An 18,088-nucleotide genomic window follows, 5' to 3' on the forward strand; every position below is an offset into this window, starting at 1 on the left:
GTGTTATACAGTGACAGACCTGTCCCCACTAGTACTGTATCCCAGTATTACACAGTGACAGACCCGTCCCCACTGGTACTGTACCCCAGTGTTGTACAGTGACAGACCTGTCCCCACCGGTACTGTCCTGCAGTGTTACACAGTGACAGACCTGTCCCCACCGGTACTGTACCCCAGTGTTATACAGGGACAGACCTGTCCCCACCGGTACTGTACCCCAGCATTACGCAGTGACAGACCTGTCCCCACTTGTACTGTACCCCAGTGTTATACAGGGACAGACCTGTCCCCACCGGTACTGTACCCCAGTGTTATACAGGGACAGACCTGTACCCACCGGTACTGTACCCCAGTGTTACACAGTGACAGACCGGTCCCCCACCAGTACTGTACCCCAGTGTTAAACAGTGACAGAACTGTCCCCCACAAGTACTGTACCCCAGCGTTACACAGTGACAGACCTGTCCCCTCAGTACTGTACCCCAGTGTTATACAGTGACAGACCTGTCCCCACCAGTACAGTGCCACAGTGTTATACAGAGACAGACCTGTCCCCACTGGTACTGTGCCCCAGTGTTATACAGCGACAGACCTGTCCCCACCAGTACAGTCCCCCAGTGTTATACAGAGACAGACCTGTCCCCACTGGTACTGTGCCCCAGTGTTATACAGTGACAGACCTGTCCCCACAGTACTGTGCCCCAGAGTTACACAGTGACTGACCTGTCCCCACCGGTACTGTCCCCCAGTGTTACACAGTGACAGACCTGTCTCCACCGGTACTGTACCCCAGTGTTACACAGTGACAGACCCTGTCCCCACCGGTACTGTACCCCAGTGTTACACAGTGACAGACCCTGCCCCCACTAGTACTGTACCCCAGTGTTATACAGTGACAGACCTGACCCCACGGGTACTGTATCCCAGCGTTACGCAGTGACAGACCTGTCCCCACCGGTACTGTACCCCAGTATTATACAGTGACAGACCTGTCCTCACCAGTACTGTCTCCCAGTGTTATTCAGTAACAGACCTGTCTGCACCAGTATTGTCCCCCAGTGTTATACAGAGATAGAACTGTCCTCACTGGTACTATATGCCAGTGTTATACCGTGACAGACCTGTCCCCACTGGTACTGTCCCCCAGTGTTACACAGTGACAGACCTGTCCCCACAGTACTGTCCCCCAGTGTTATACAGAGACAGACCCGTCCCCACCAGTACTGTACCCCAGTGTTATACAGTGACAAACCCGTCCCCACCGGTACTGTACCCCAGTGTTACACAGTGACACACCTGTCCCCACCGGTTCTATCCCCCAGCATTACGCAGTGACAGACCAGTCCCCACCGGTACTGTCCCCCAGTGTTATACAGTGACAGATCTGTCCCCACCAGTACTGTATCCCAGTGTTACACAGTGTAGGACCTGTCCTCACCAGTACAGTCCCACAGTATTATTCAAAAACAGACCTGTCCTCACCCGTCCTGTACCCCAGTGTTATACAGAGACAGACTTGTCCCCACTAGTACTGTACCCCAATGTTACACAGTGACAGACCTGTCCTCACCAGTACTGTCCCCCAGTGTTATAGTGACAGGCCTATCCCCACCAGGACTGTCCCCCAGTGTTATACAGTGACAGACCTGTCCCCACCGGTACTGTACCCCAGTGTTACACAGTGACAGACCTGTCCCCACCAGTACTGTATCCCAGTGTTACACAGTGAAGGACCTGTCCTCACCAGTACAGTCCCACAGTATTATTCAAAAACAGACCTGTCCTCACCCGTCCTGTACCCTAGTGTTACACAGAGACAGACCTGTCCCCACTGGTACTGTACCCCAGTGTTACACAGTGACAGACCTGTCCCTACTGGCACTGTCCCCAGTGTTACACAGTGACAGACCTGTCCTCACCAGTACTGTATCCCAGTGTTGTTCAGTTACAGACCTGTCTCCACCGGTACTATACCCCAGTGTTACACAGTGGCAGAGCTGTCCCCCACCGGTACTGTACCACAGTGTTACACAGTAACAGACCTGTCCCCAGTGGTACTGTACCCCAGTGTTATACAGCGACAGACCTGTCCCCACCAGTACTGCGCCCCAGTGTTATACAGTGACAGACCTGTCCCCACCGGTACTGTACCCCAGTCTTATACAGCGACAGGTCCGTCCAGACCGGTACTGTCCCCCAGTGTTACACAGTGACAGACCTGTCCCCACCGGTACTGTCCTCCAGTGTTATACAGTGACAGACCTGTCCCTACCAGTACTGTACCCCAGTGTTATACAGTGACAGACCTGTCCCCACCAGTACTGTACCCCAGTGTTACACAGTGACAGACCTGTCCCCACCAGGACTGTCCCCCAGTGTTATACAGTGACAGACCTGTCCTCACAGTACTGTCCCCCAGTGTTACACAGTGACAGACCTGTCCCCACCGGTACTGTACCCCAGTGTTACACAGTGACAGACCTGTCCCCACAGAACTATCCCCCAGAGTTATAAAGTGACAGACCTGTCCCCACTGGTACTGTACCCCAGCTTAACACAGTGACAGACCTGTCCCCACCAGTACTGTACCCCAGTGTTATACAGTGACAAACCCGTCCCCACCGGTACTGTACCCCAGTGTTACACAGTGACACACTTGTCCCCACCGGGTCTATCCCCCAGCATTACGCAGTGACAGACCAGTCCCCACCGGTACTGTCCCCCAGTGTTATACAGTGACAGATCTGTCCCCACCAGTACTGTATCCCAGTGTTACACAGTGTAGGACCTGTCCTCACCAGTACAGTCCCACAGTATTATTCAAAAACAGACCTGTCCTCACCCGTCCTGTACCCCAGTGTTATACAGAGACAGACTTGTCCCCACTAGTACTGTACCCCAATGTTACACAGTGACAGACCTGTCCTCACCAGTACTGTCCCCCAGTGTTATAGTGACAGGCCTATCCCCACCAGGACTGTCCCCCAGTGTTATACAGTGACAGACCTGTCCCCACCGGTACTGTACCCCAGTGTTACACAGTGACAGACCTGTCCCCACCAGTACTGTATCCCAGTGTTACACAGTGAAGGACCTGTCCTCACCAGTACAGTCCCACAGTATTATTCAAAAACAGACCTGTCCTCACCCGTCCTGTACCCCAGTGTTACACAGAGACAGACCTGTCCCCACTGGTACTGTACCCCAGTGTTACACAGTGACAGACCTGTCCCTACTGGCACTGTCCCCAGTGTTACACAGTGACAGACCTGTCCTCACCAGTACTGTATCCCAGTGTTGTTCAGTTACAGACCTGTCTCCACCGGTACTATACCCCAGTGTTACACAGTGGCAGAGCTGTCCCCCACCGGTACTGTACCACAGTGTTACACAGTAACAGACCTGTCCCCAGTGGTACTGTACCCCAGTGTTATACAGCGACAGACCCGTCCCCACCAGTACTGCGCCGCAGTGTTATACAGTGACAGACCTGTCCCCACCGGTACTGTACCCCAGTCTTATACAGCGACAGGTCCGTCCAGACCGGTACTGTCCCCCAGTGTTACACAGTGACAGACCTGTCCCCACCGGTACTGTCCTCCAGTGTTATACAGTGACAGACCTGTCCCTACCAGTACTGTACCCCAGTGTTATACAGTGACAGACCTGTCCCCACCAGTACTGTACCCCAGTGTTACACAGTGACAGACCTGTCCCCACCAGTACTGTCCCCCAGTGTTATACAGTGACAGACCTGTCCCCACCGATACTGTCCCCCAGTGTTATACAGTGACAGACCTGTCCCCACCGGTACTGTCCCCCAGTGTTACACTGTGACAGACCTGTCACCACTGGTACTGTACCCCAGTGTTACACAGTGACAGACCTGTCCCCACCAGTACTGTACCCCAGTGTTACACAGTGACAGACCCGTCCCCACTGGTACTGTACCCCAGTGTTATACAGTGACAGACCTGTCCCCACTAGTACTGTATCCCAGTATTACACAGTGACAGACCCGTCCCCACCGGTACTGTCCTGCAGTGTTACACAGTGACAGACCTGTCCCCACCGGTACTGTACCCCAGTGTTATACAGGGACAGACCTGTCCCCACCGGTACTGTACCCCAGCATTACGCAGTGACAGACCTGTCCCCACTGGTACTGTACCCCAGTGTTATACAGGGACAGACCTGTCCCCACCGGTACTGTACCCCAGTGTTATACAGGGACAGACCTGTACCCACCGGTACTGTACCCCAGTGTTACACAGTGACAGACCGGTCCCCCACCAGTACTGTACCCCAGTGTTAAACAGTGACAGAACTGTCCCCCACAAGTACTGTACCCCAGCGTTACACAGTGACAGACCTGTCCCCTCAGTACTGTACCCCAGTGTTATACAGTGACAGACCTGTCCCCACCAGTACAGTGCCACAGTGTTATACAGAGACAGACCTGTCCCCACTGGTACTGTGCCCCAGTGTTATACAGCGACAGACCTGTCCCCACCAGTACAGTCCCCCAGTGTTATACAGAGACAGACCTGTCCCCACTGGTACTGTGCCCCAGTGTTATACAGTGACAGACCTGTCCCCACAGTACTGTGCCCCAGAGTTACACAGTGACTGACCTGTCCCCACCGGTACTGTCCCCCAGTGTTACACAGTGACAGACCTGTCTCCACCGGTACTGTACCCCAGTGTTACACAGTGACCGACCCTGTCCCCACCGGTACTGTACCCCAGTGTTACACAGTGACAGACCCTGCCCCCACTAGTACTGTACCCCAGTGTTATACAGTGACAGACCTGACCCCACGGGTACTGTATCCCAGCGTTACGCAGTGACAGACCTGTCCCCACCGGTACTGTACCCCAGTATAATACAGTGACAGACCTGTCCTCACCAGTACTGTCTCCCAGTGTTATTCAGTAACAGACCTGTCTGCACCAGTATTGTCCCCCAGTGTTATACAGAGATAGAACTGTCCTCACTGGTACTATACGCCAGTGTTATACAGTGACAGACCTGTCCCCACGGTACTGTCCCCCGGTGTTATGCAGAGACATACCTGTCCTCACTGGTACTATATGCCAGTGTTATACCGTGACAGACCTGTCCCCACTGGTACTGTCCCCCAGTGTTACACAGTGACAGACCTGTCCCCACAGTACTGTCCCCCAGTGTTATACAGAGACAGACCCGTCCCCACCAGTACTGTGCCCCAATGTTATACAGTGACAGGCCTGTCCCCACCGGTACTGTACCCCAGTCTTATACACCGACAGGTCCGTCCAGACCGGTACTGTCCCCCAGTGTTACAGTGAAAGACCTGTCCCCACCGGTACTGTCCCCCAGTGTTATACAGTGACAGACCTGTCCCCACCAGTACTGTACCCCAGTGTTATACAGTGACAGACCTGTCCCCACGGTACTGTCCCCCAGTGTTATGCAGAGACAGACCTGTCCTCACTGGTACTATATGCCAGTGTTATACCGTGACAGACCTGTCCCCACTGGTACTGTCCCCCAGTGTTACACAGTGACAAACTTGTCCCCACAGTACTGTCCCCCAGTGTTATACAGAGACAGACCCGTCCCCACCAGTACTGTGCCCCAGTGTGATACAGTAACAGAACTGTCCCCACTGGTACTGTACCCCAGTGTTATACAGCGACAGACCCGTCCCCACCAGTACTGTGCCCCAGTGTTATACAGTGACAGACCTGTCCCCACCGGTACTGTACCCCAGTCTTATACACCGACAGGTCCGTCCAGACCGGTACTGTCGCCCAGTGTTACACAGTGACAGATCTGTCCCCACCGGTACTGTCTCCCAGTGTTATACAGTGACAGACCTGTCCCCACCAGTAATGTCCCCCAGTGGTATACAGAGACAGAGCTGTCCCCACCAGTACTGTCCCCCAGTGTTACACGGTAACAGACCTGTCCCCACCGGTACTGTCCCCCATTGTTATACAGTGACAGACCTGTCCTCACTGATACTATACGCCAGTGTTGTACAGTGACAGACCTGTCCCCACAGTACTGTCCCCCAGTGTTATACAGAGACAGAACTGTCCTCACTGGTACTATACGCCAGTGTTATACAGTGACAGACCTGTCCCCACGGTACTCTCCCCCAGTGTTATGCAGAGACAGACCCGTCCCCACTGGTACTGTACCCCAGTGTTGTACAGTGACAGACCTGTCCCCACCAGTACTGTCCCCCAGTGTTACACAGTGACAGACCTGTCCCCACTAGGACTGTACGCCAGTGTTACACAGTGACAGACCTGTCCCCACCGGTACTGTACCCCAGTGTCATACAGGGACAGACCTGTCCCCACCGGTACTGTACCCCAGTGTTATACAGGGACAGACCTGTCCCCACCGGTACTGTACCCCAGTGTTGTACACGGACAGACCTGTCCCCACCGGTACTGTACCCCAGTGTTACACAGTGACAGACCGGTCCCCCACCAGTACTGTACCCCAGTGTTACACAGTGACAGAACTGTCCCCCACAAGTACTGTACCCCAGTGTTACACAGTGACAGACCTGTCCCCTCAGTACTGTACCCCAGTGTTATACAGTGACAGACCTGTCCCCACCAGTACAGTGCCACAGTGTTATACAGAGACAGACCTGTCCCCACTGGTACTGTGCCCCAGTGTTATACAGCGACAGACCTGTCCCCACCAGTACAGTCCCCCAGTGTTATACAGAGACAGACCTGTCCCCACTGGTACTGTCCCCCAGTGTTACACAGTGACTGACCTGTCCCCACCGGTACTGTCCCCCAGTGTTACACAGTGACAGGCCTGTCCCCACCGGTACTGTACCCCAGTGTTACACAGTGACAGACCCTGTCCCCACCGGTACTGTACCCCAGTGTTATACAGTGACAGACCTGACCCGACCGGTACTGTCCCCCAGTGTTACACAGTGACAGACCTGTCTCCACCGGTACTGTACCCCAGAGTTATACAGTGACAGACCTGTCCCCACCGGTACTGTACCCCAGCGTTACGCAGTGACAGACCTGTCCCCACCGGTACTGTACCCCAGTATTATACAGTGACATTCCTGTCCTCACCAGTACTGTACCCTAGTGTTATACAGTGACAGACCCGTCCCCACCGGTACTGTACCCCAGTGTTGTACAGAGACAGACCTGTCCCCACTGGTACTGTACACCAGTGTTATACAGTGACAGACCTGTCCCCACCAGTACTGTACCCCAGTGTTACACAGTGACCGACCTGTCCCCACCAGCATTGTCCCCCAGTGTTATACAGTGATAGACCTGTCCCCACCGGTACTGTCCCCCAGTGTTATACAGAGACAGACCTGTCCTCACTGGTACTATACGCCAGTGTTATACAGTGACAGACCTGTCACCACCAGTACTATGCCCCAGTGTTACACAGCAACAGACCTGTCCCCACCGGTACTATCAACCAGTGTTATACAGAGACACACCTGTCCTCACTGGTACTATACGCCAGTGTTATACAGTGACGGACCTGTCCCTACCGGCACTGTCCCCAGTGTTACACAGTGACCGACCTGTCCCCACCAGTACTGTCCCCCAGTGATATTCAGTAACAGACTTGTCCTCACCAGTACTGTACTCCAGTCTTATACGTTTACAGACCTGTCCCCACCGGTACTGTACCCCAGTGTTATACAGTGACAGACCTGTCTCCACCGGTACTGTACCCCAGAGTTATACAGTGACAGACCTGTCCCCACCGGTACTGTACCCCAGCGTTACGCAGTGACAGACCTGTCCCCACCGGTACTGTACCCCAGTATTATACAGTGACATTCCTGTCCTCACCAGTACTGTACCCTAGTGTTATACAGTGACAGACCCGTCCCCACCGGTACTGTACCCCAGTGTTGTACAGAGACAGACCTGTCCCCACTGGTACTGTACACCAGTGTTATACAGTGACAGACCTGTCCCCACCAGTACTGTACCCCAGTGTTACACAGTGACCGACCTGTCCCCACCAGCATTGTCCCCCAGTGTTATACAGTGATAGACCTGTCCCCACCGGTACTGTGCCCCAGTGTTATACAGAGACAGACCTGTCCTCACTGGTACTATACGCCAGTGTTATACAGTGACAGACCTGTCACCACCAGTACTATGCCCCAGTGTTACACAGCAACAGACCTGTCCCCACCGGTACTATCAACCAGTGTTATACAGAGACACACCTGTCCTCACTGGTACTATACGCCAGTGTTATACAGTGACGGACCTGTCCCTACCGGCACTGTCCCCAGTGTTACACAGTGACCGACCTGTCCCCACCAGTACTGTCCCCCAGTGATATTCAGTAACAGACTTGTCCTCACCAGTACTGTACTCCAGTCTTATACGTTTACAGACCTGTCCCCACCGGTACTGTACCCCAGTGTTATACAGAGACAGACCCGTCCCCACCAGTACTGTGCCCCAGTGTTATACAGTGACAGACCTGTCCCCACCGGTACTGTACCCCAGTCTTATACACCGACAGGTCCGTCCAGACCGGTACTGACCCCAGTGTTATACAGTGACAGACCTGTCCTCACTGGTACTATCCGCCAGTGTTATACAGTGACAGACCAGTCCTCACCGTACTGTCCCCTAGTGTTACACAGTGACAGACATGCCCCACTGGTTCAGTCCCCAATGTGATACAGTATCAGACCTGTCCTCACCAGTACTGTCCCGCAGTCTTATTCAGTGACAGACCTGTCCCCACCGGTACTGTCCCCCAGTGCTACACAGTGACAGACCGGTCCCCACAGTACTATCCCCCAGTGTTATACAGTGACAGACCTGTCCCCACCAGTACTGTACCCCAGTGTTACACAATGACAGACCTGTCCTCACCAGTACTATACCCAAGTATTATTCAGTAACAGTCCTGTCCTCACCACTCCTGTACCCCAGTGTCATACAGTGACAGACCTGTCCCCACCGGTACTGTACCCCAGTGTCATACAGTGACAGACCTGTCCCCACTGGTACTGTACCCCAGTGTTATACAGTTACAGACCTGTCCTCACCAGTACTGTACCCCAGAGATATACAGTGACAGACCTGTCCTCACCAGTACTGTCCCCCAGTGTTATACAGCGACAGACCTGTCCCCACCGATACTGTCCCCCAGTGTTGTACAGAGACTGACCTGTCCGCACTGGTACTATACGCCAGTGTTATACAGTGACAGACCTGTCACCACCAGTACTATGCCCCAGTGTTACACAGCAACAGACCTGTCCCCACCGGTACTATCAACCAATGTTATACAGTGACAGGCCTGTCCCCAGCGGTACTCTACTCCAATGTTACACAGCGACAGACCTGTCCTCACCAGTACTGTTCCCCAGTGTTATACAGAGACACACCTGTCCTCAGTGGTACTATACGCCAGTGTTATACAGTGACGGACCTGTCCCTACCGGCACTGTCCCCAGTGTTACACAGTGACCGACCTGTCCCCACCAGTACTGTCCCCCAGTGATATTCAGTAACAGACTTGTCCTCACCAGTACTGTACCCCAGTCTTATACGTTTACAGACCTGACCCCACCGGTACTGTCCCCCAGTGTTATACAGTTACAGACCTGTCCCCACCGGTACTGTACCCCAGAGTTATACAGTGACAGACCTGTCCTCACCAGCACTGCCCCCCAGTGTTATACAGCGACAGACGTGTCCCCACCAGTACTGTCTCCCAGTGTTACACAGTGACAGGCCTGTCCCCACCAGTACTGTCCCCCATTGTTATACAGAGACAGACCTGTCCTCACTGGTACTATACGCCAGTGTTATACAGTGACAGACCTGTCCCCACAGTACTGTCCCCCAGTGCTATGCAGAGACATACCTGTCCTCACTGGTACTATACGCCAGTGTTATACAGTGACAGACCTGTCCCCACTGGTACTGTCCCCCAGTGTTATTCAGTAACAGACCTGTCCCCACCAGTACTGTGCACCAGTGTTATACAGCGACAGGCCCGTCCCCACCGGTACTATCCCCCAGTGTTATACAGTGACAGACCTGTCCCCACAGTACTTTTCCCCAGTATTACACAGTTACAGACCTGTCCCCACCAGTACTGGACCCCAGTGTTATACAGTGACAGACCTGTCCACACCAGTACTGTCCCCCAGTGTTATACAGTGACAGATCTGTCCCCACAGTACTGTACCCTAGTGTTATACAGCGACAGGCCCGTCCCCACCGGTACTGTACCGCAGTTTTACACAGTGACAGACCTGTCCCCACCGGTAGTGCCCCACAGTGTCACACAGTGACAGACCTCTCCTCACAGTACTGTACCCCAGTGTTATACAGCGACAGGCCCGTCCCCACCGGCACTGTCCCCAGTGTTACACAGTGACCGACCTGTCCCCACAGTACAGTCCCCCAGTGTTATACCGAGACAGAACTGTCCCCACCAGTACTGTACCCCAGTGTTATACAGTAACAGACCTGTCCCCACCGGTACTGTACCCCAGTGTTACACAGTGACAGACTTGTCCTCACCAGTACTGTACTCCAGTCTTATACGTTTACAGACCTGTCCCCACCGGTACTGTACCCCAGTGTTACACAGTGACAGACCTGTCCTCACCAGTACTGTCTCCCAGTGTTATTCAGTAACAGACCTGTCCCCACCGGTACTGTACCCCAGCGTTACGCAGTGACAGACCTGTCCCCACCGGTACTGTACCCCAGTATTATACAGTGACATTCCTGTCCTCACCAGTACTGTACCCTAGTGTTATACAGTGACAGACCTGTCCCCACCGGTACTGTCCCCCAGTGTTATACAGAGACAGACCTGTCCTCACTGGTACTATACGCCAGTGTTATACAGTGACAGACCTGTCACCACCAGTACTATGCCCCAGTGTTACACAGCAACAGACCTGTCCCCACCGGTACTATCAACCAGTGTTATACAGAGACACACCTGTCCTCACTGGTACTATACGCCAGTGTTATACAGTGACGGACCTGTCCCTACCGGCACTGTCCCCAGTGTTACACAGTGACCGACCTGTCCCCACCAGTACTGTCCCCCAGTGATATTCAGTAACAGACTTGTCCTCACCAGTACTGTACTCCAGTCTTATACGTTTACAGACCTGTCCCCACCGGTACTGTACCCCAGAGTTATACGGTGGCAGACCTGTCCTCACCAGTACTGTCTCCCAGTGTTATTCAGTAACAGACCTGTCCCCACCGGTACTGTCTCCCAATATTACACAGTGACAGACCTGTCCCCACCAGTACTGTCCCCCAGTGTTATACAGTGACAGAGCTGTCCCCACCGGTACTGTCCCCCAGTGTTACACAGTAACAGACCTGTCCCCACAGTACTGTCCCCCAGTGTTATACAGAGACAGACCCGTCCCCACCAGTACTGTGCCCCAGTGTTATACAGTGACAGACCTGTCCCCACCGGTACTGTACCCCAGTCTTATACACCGACAGGTCCGTCCAGACCGGTACTGTCCCCCAGTGTTATACAGTGACAGACCTGTCCTCACTGGTACTATCCGCCAGTGTTATACAGTGACAGACCAGTCCTCACCGTACTGTCCCCTAGTGTTACACAGTGACAGACATGCCCCACTGGTTCAGTCCCCAATGTGATACAGTATCAGACCTGTCCTCACCAGTACTGTCCCGCAGTCTTATTCAGTGACAGACCTGTCCCCACCGGTACTGTCCCCCAGAGCTACACAGTGACAGACCGGTCCCCACAGTACTATCCCCCAGTGTTATACAGTGACAGACCTGTCCCCACCAGTACTGTACCCCAGTGTTACACAATGACAGACCTGTCCTCACCAGTACTATACCCAAGTATTATTCAGTAACAGTCCTGTCCTCACCACTCCTGTACCCCAGTGTCATACAGTGACAGACCTGTCCCCACCGGTACTGTACCCCAGTGTCATACAGTGACAGACCTGTCCCCACTGGTACTGTACCCCAGTGTTATACAGTTACAGACCTGTCCTCACCAGTACTGTACCCCAGAGATATACAGTGACAGACCTGTCCTCACCAGTACTGTCCCCCAGTGTTATACAGCGACAGACCTGTCCCCACCGATACTGTCCCCCAGTGTTGTACAGAGACTGACCTGTCCGCACTGGTACTATACGCCAGTGTTATACAGTGACAGACCTGTCACCACCAGTACTATGCCCCAGTGTTACACAGCAACAGACCTGTCCCCACCGGTACTATCAACCAATGTTATACAGTGACAGGCCTGTCCCCAGCGGTACTCTACTCCAATGTTACACAGCGACAGACCTGTCCTCACCAGTACTGTTCCCCAGTGTTATACAGAGACACACCTGTCCTCAGTGGTACTATACGCCAGTGTTATACAGTGACGGACCTGTCCCTACCGGCACTGTCCCCAGTGTTACACAGTGACCGACTTGTCCTCACCAGTACTGTACCCCAGTCTTATACGTTTACAGACCTGACCCCACCGGTACTGTCCCCCAGTGTTATACAGTTACAGACCTGTCCCCACCGGTACTGTACCCCAGAGTTATACAGTGACAGACCTGTCCTCACCAGCACTGCCCCCCAGTGTTATACAGCGACAGACGTGTCCCCACCAGTACTGTCTCCCAGTGTTACACAGTGACAGGCCTGTCCCCACCAGTACTGTCCCCCATTGTTATACAGAGACAGACCTGTCCTCACTGGTACTATACGCCAGTGTTATACAGTGACAGACCTGTCCCCACAGTACTGTCCCCCAGTGCTATGCAGAGACATACCTGTCCTCACTGGTACTATACGCCAGTGTTATACAGTGACAGACCTGTCCCCACTGGTACTGTCCCCCAGTGTTATTCAGTAACAGACCTGTCCCCACCAGTACTGTGCACCAGTGTTATACAGCGACAGGCCCGTCCCCACCGGTACTATCCCCCAGTGTTATACAGTGACAGACCTGTCCCCACAGTACTTTTCCCCAGTATTACACAGTTACAGACCTGTCCCCACCAGTACTGGACCCCAGTGTTATACAGTGACAGACCTGTCCACACCAGTACTGTCCCCCAGTGTTATACAGTGACAGATCTGTCCCCACAGTACTGTACCCTAGTGTTATACAGCGACAGGCCCGTCCCCACCGGTACTGTACCGCAGTTTTACACAGTGACAGACCTGTCCCCACCGGTAGTGCCCCACAGTGTCACACAGTGACAGACCTCTCCTCACAGTACTGTACCCCAGTGTTATACAGCGACAGGCCCGTCCCCACCGGCACTGTCCCCAGTGTTACACAGTGACCGACCTGTCCCCACAGTACAGTCCCCCAGTGTTATACCGAGACAGAACTGTCCCCACCAGTACTGTACCCCAGTGTTATACAGTAACAGACCTGTCCCCACCAGTACTATCCCCCAGTGTTATACAGTGACAGGCTTGTCCCCACCAGTACTATACGCCAGTGTTATACAGTGTCAGACCAGTCCCCCAGTGATATTCAGTAACAGACCTGCCCTCACCAGTACTGTACCCCAGTGTCCTTCAGTAACAGACCTGTCTTCACCAGTACTGTACCCCAGTGTTATACAGTGGCAGACCTGTCCCCACAGTACAGTTCCCCAATATTACACAGTGACAGACCTGTCCCCACCAGTACTGGACCCCAGTGTTATACAGCGACAGACCTGTCCTCACCAGTACTGTACCCCCGTGTTATACAGTTACAGACCTGTCCCCACTGGTACTGTACCCCCGTGTTATGCAGTTACAGACCTGTCCCCACTGGTACTGTACCCCAGTGTTATACAGTGACAGACCTTTCCCCACCAGTACTGTACCCCAGTGTTATACAGAGACAGACCTATCCTCACCAGTACTGTCCCCCAGTGTTATTCAGTGACAGACCTGTCCCCACCACAGGTCCTTCACTGTGCCCCAGTTTTACACAGTGAAGGACCTGTCCTCACCAGTACTATACCCCAGTATTATTCAGTAACAGACCTGTCCTCACCACTCCTGTACCCCAGTGTTATACAGTTACAGACCTGTCCCCACCGGTACTGTCCCCCAGTGTTACACAGTAACAGACCTGTCCCCACCGGTACTGTCCCCCAGTGATATTCAGTAACAGACCTGTCCTCACCAGTACTGTACCCCAGAGTTACACAGTGACAGACCTGTCCCCACCGGTACTGGACCCCAGTGTTACACAGTGACAGACCTGTCCCCACCGGTACCGTACCCCAGTGTTATACAGTTACAGACCTATCCCCACCGGTACTGTACCCCAGTGTTACACAGTGACAGACCTGTCCCCACCGGTACTGTACCCCAGTGTTACACAGTGACAGACCTGTCCCCACTAGTACTGTACCCCAGTGTTATACAGTTACAGACCCATCCCCACCAGTACTGTACCCCAGTGTTACACAGTTACAGACCCATCCCCACCAGTACTGTACCCCAGTGTTATACAGTTACAGACCTGTCCTCACCAGTACTGTACCCCAGTGTTACACAGTAACAGGCCCGTCCCCACCAGTACTGTACCCCAGTGTTATACAGTTACAGACCTATCCCCACCGGTACTGTACCCCAGTGTTATACAGAGACAGACCCATCCCCACCAGTACTGTACCCCAGTGTTATACAGTGACAGACCTGTCCCCACTAGTACTGTACCCCAGTGTTATACAGTTACAGACCTGTCCTCACCAGTACTGTACCCCAGTGTTATACAGAGACAGACCCATCCCCACCAGTACTGTACCCCAGTGTTACACAGTGACAGACCTGTCCCCACAGGTACTGTACCCCAGTGTTATACAGTTACAGACCTGTCCTCACCAGTACTGTACCCCAGTGTTATACAGAGACAGACCCATCCCCACCAGTACTGTACCCCAGTGTTACACAGTGACAGACCTATCCCCACTGGTACTGTACCCCAGTGTTATACAGTTACAGACCTGTCCTCACCAGTACTGACCCCCAGTGTTATACAGGGACAGACCTGTCCCCACCGGTACTGTACCCCAGTGTTACACAGTGGACCTACCATTGCTGCCATTGTCGTATCTGTGTTGTGTGTTTCCTTGGCTCTGGAACTGAGGTGTGGTGACATTGTGGGAGATTCATCAATATATGGCATTGCTTCGGAAGCTTCCTGCGCAGCTTTCGATTCATCTGCAGTCTCTCCATCAAAGGCGTCTGCGTAATTATAATCTGGTAAAGAGGAGAAGTATTGTAGTTGAATGCGGCATAAACACACAAGAGTGCATTTGTCACTCAGTGTCCCCTTTGGTTCAGTGGTCCTGGCACACACCACCCTGTCTTGCTCTAACCATGTCCACCTCCCGTGGCTTGCTGTACATCCCACGCTGTCACAGGATTGGTTTACCCTCCTAACCCATTACTTGCTGAACACCAGATACAATCGTTCTTTTCCTGGGTCATGAATTCCTGCAATCAGGTTCCTGCTCCTGGGGATGGAAAAATAGCTTGGGTGGTGTGGTCGGATTGTAAATGGCGGAAGTGTCGGAGGATGATACGTTGTATCTGGAGGTTGGTGGGGTGGTATGTGAGAACGAGGGGGATCCTCTGGGGACGGTTGTGGCGGGGGCGGGGTGTGAGGGATGTGTTGCGGGAAATGCGGGAGACATGTTCAAGGTCATTCTCAACTACTGCGGGGGGAAAGTTGCGGTCCTTGAAGAACATAATAGAAGGAAAATATTCTGCCTGGAAGTCAGTGGTGAGTGGTGTCCCACAGGGCTCTGTCCTTGCGCCTCTACTGTTTGTAATTTTTATTAATGACTTGGATGAGGGGATTGAAGGATGGGTCAGAAAGTTTGCAGACGACACGAAGGTTGGAGGTGTCGTTGACAGTATAGAGGGCTGTTGTAGGCTGCAGCGGGACATTGACAGGATGCAGAGATGGGCTGAGAGGTGGCAGATAGAGTTCAACCTGGATAAATGCGAGATGATGCATTTTGGAAGGTCGAATTTGAAAGCTGAGTACAGGATTAAGGATTGGATTCTTGGCAGTGTGGAGGAACAGAGGGATCTTGGTGTGCAGATACATAGATCCCTTAAAATGGCCACCCAAGTGGACAGGGTTGTTAAGAAAGCATATGGTGTTTTGGCTTTCATTAGCAGGGGGATTGAGTTTAAGAGTCATGAGATCTTGTTGCAGCTCTATAAAACTTTGGTTAGACTGCACTTGGAATACTGCGTCCAGTTCTGGTCGCCCTATTATAGGAAAGATGTAGATGATTTGGAGAGGTTTCAGAGGAGGTTTACCAGGATGCTGCCTGGACTGGAGGGCTTATCTTATGAAGAGAGGTTGACTGAGCTCAGACTTTTTTCATTGGAGAAAAGGAGGAGGAGAGGGGACCCAATTGAGGTATACAAGATAATGAGAGGCATAGATAGAGTTGATAGCCAGAGACTATTTCCCAGGGCAGAAATGGCTGACATGAGGGGCCATAGTTTTAAGCTGGTTGGAGGAAAGTATAGAGGGGATGTCAGAGGCGGATTCTTTACACAGAGAGTTGTGAGAGCATGGAATGCGTTGCCAGCAGCAGTTGTGGAAGCAAGGTCATTGGGGACATTTAAGAGACTGCTGGACATGCATATGGTCACAGAAATTTGAGGGTGCATACATGAGGATCAATGGTCGGCACAACATCGTGGGATGAAGGGCCTGTTCTGTGCTGTACTGTTCTATGTTCTAACGTGGACATCTGGGATGTGCGGGAGTGGAATGCCTCATCCTGGGAGCAGATGCGGCGGAGGCGGAGGAATTGGGAATAAGGGATGGAATTTTTGCAGGAGGGTGGGTGGAAGGAGGTGTATTCTAGTTAGCTGTGGGAGTTAGTGGGCTTGAAATGGACATCAGTTTCTAGCCGGTTACCTGAGATGGAGACTGACAGGTCCATGAAGGTGAGGGATGCGTTGGAGATGGCCCAGGTGAACTTGAGGTTGGGGTGGAAGGTGTTGGTAAAGTGGATGAACTGTTCGAGCTGCTCCAGGGCGCATCCCCACCCTTGCCTGCCTTCCGGAGAGACCACTCTCTCCGCGACTCCCTTGTCCGCTCCACACTCCCCTCCAATCCCACCACACCCAGCACCTTCCCCTGCAACCACAGGAAGTGCTACACTTGCCCCCACACCTCCTCCCTCACCCCTACCCCAGACCCCAAGATGACCTTGTATATCAAGCAGATGTCCATTTGTACATCTGCCAATCTGGTATATTGTATCCATTGCACCCGGTGTGGCTTCCTCTACATTGGGGAAACCAAGCGGAGGCTTGGTGACCACTTCGCAGAACACCTCTGCTCGGTTCGCAACAAACAACTGCATCTCCCAGTCGCAAAACTTTTCAACTCCCCCTCCCATTCTTCAGACGACATGTCCATCATGGGTCTCCTGCAGTGCCACAATGATGCCACCCGAAAGTTGCAGAAACAGCACCTCATATTCCACTCAGGAACCCTGCAGCCCAATGGTATCAATGTGGACTTCACCAGCTTCAAAATCTCCCCTTCTCCCACCGCATCCCAAAACCAGCCCAGTTCGTCCCCTCCTCCCCCCACTGCATCACAAAACCAGCCCAGCTCGTCCCCTCCCCCCACTGCATCACAAAACCAGCCCAGCCTGTCTCTGCTTCCCTAACCTGTTCTTCCTCTCACCCATCCCTTCCTCCCACCTCAAGCCGCACCTCCATTTCCTACCTACCACCTCATCCTGCCTCCTTGACCTGTCCGTCTTCCCTGGACTGACCTATCCCCTCCCTTCCTCCTCACCTATACTCTCCTCTCTACCTATCTTCTTTTCTCTCCATCTTCGATCCGCCTCTCCCTCTCTCCCTATTTATTCCAGTTCCCTCACCGACGAAGGGTCTAGGCCCGAAACGTCAGCTTTTGTGCTCCTGAGATGCTGCTTGGCCTGCTGTGTTCATCCAGCTCCACACTTTGTTATGTAGGATTTAGAGGGATATGGGCCAAATGCTTGCACATGGGCCTGGATTTATT

At 53.1% G+C, this 18,088-nt stretch overlaps 1 protein-coding gene across 1 annotated transcript in view; it reads right to left on the bottom strand.

Annotated features, from left to right (window-relative positions):
- The window catches only part of abr (ABR activator of RhoGEF and GTPase), a 186,536-nt gene that overhangs the window by 121,382 nt on the left and 47,066 nt on the right, over positions 1–18,088 (bottom strand). Inside the window, exon 2 of the mRNA XM_059655342.1 lies at positions 15,113–15,279. Coding sequence (XP_059511325.1) covers positions 15,113–15,279 — 167 coding nt within the window. The remainder of the gene's footprint in view (positions 1–15,112; positions 15,280–18,088) is intronic.

The sequence above is a fragment of the Stegostoma tigrinum genome, chromosome 27, assembly GCF_030684315.1.
Source record: "Stegostoma tigrinum isolate sSteTig4 chromosome 27, sSteTig4.hap1, whole genome shotgun sequence".
NCBI lineage: Eukaryota > Metazoa > Chordata > Chondrichthyes > Orectolobiformes > Stegostomatidae > Stegostoma > Stegostoma tigrinum.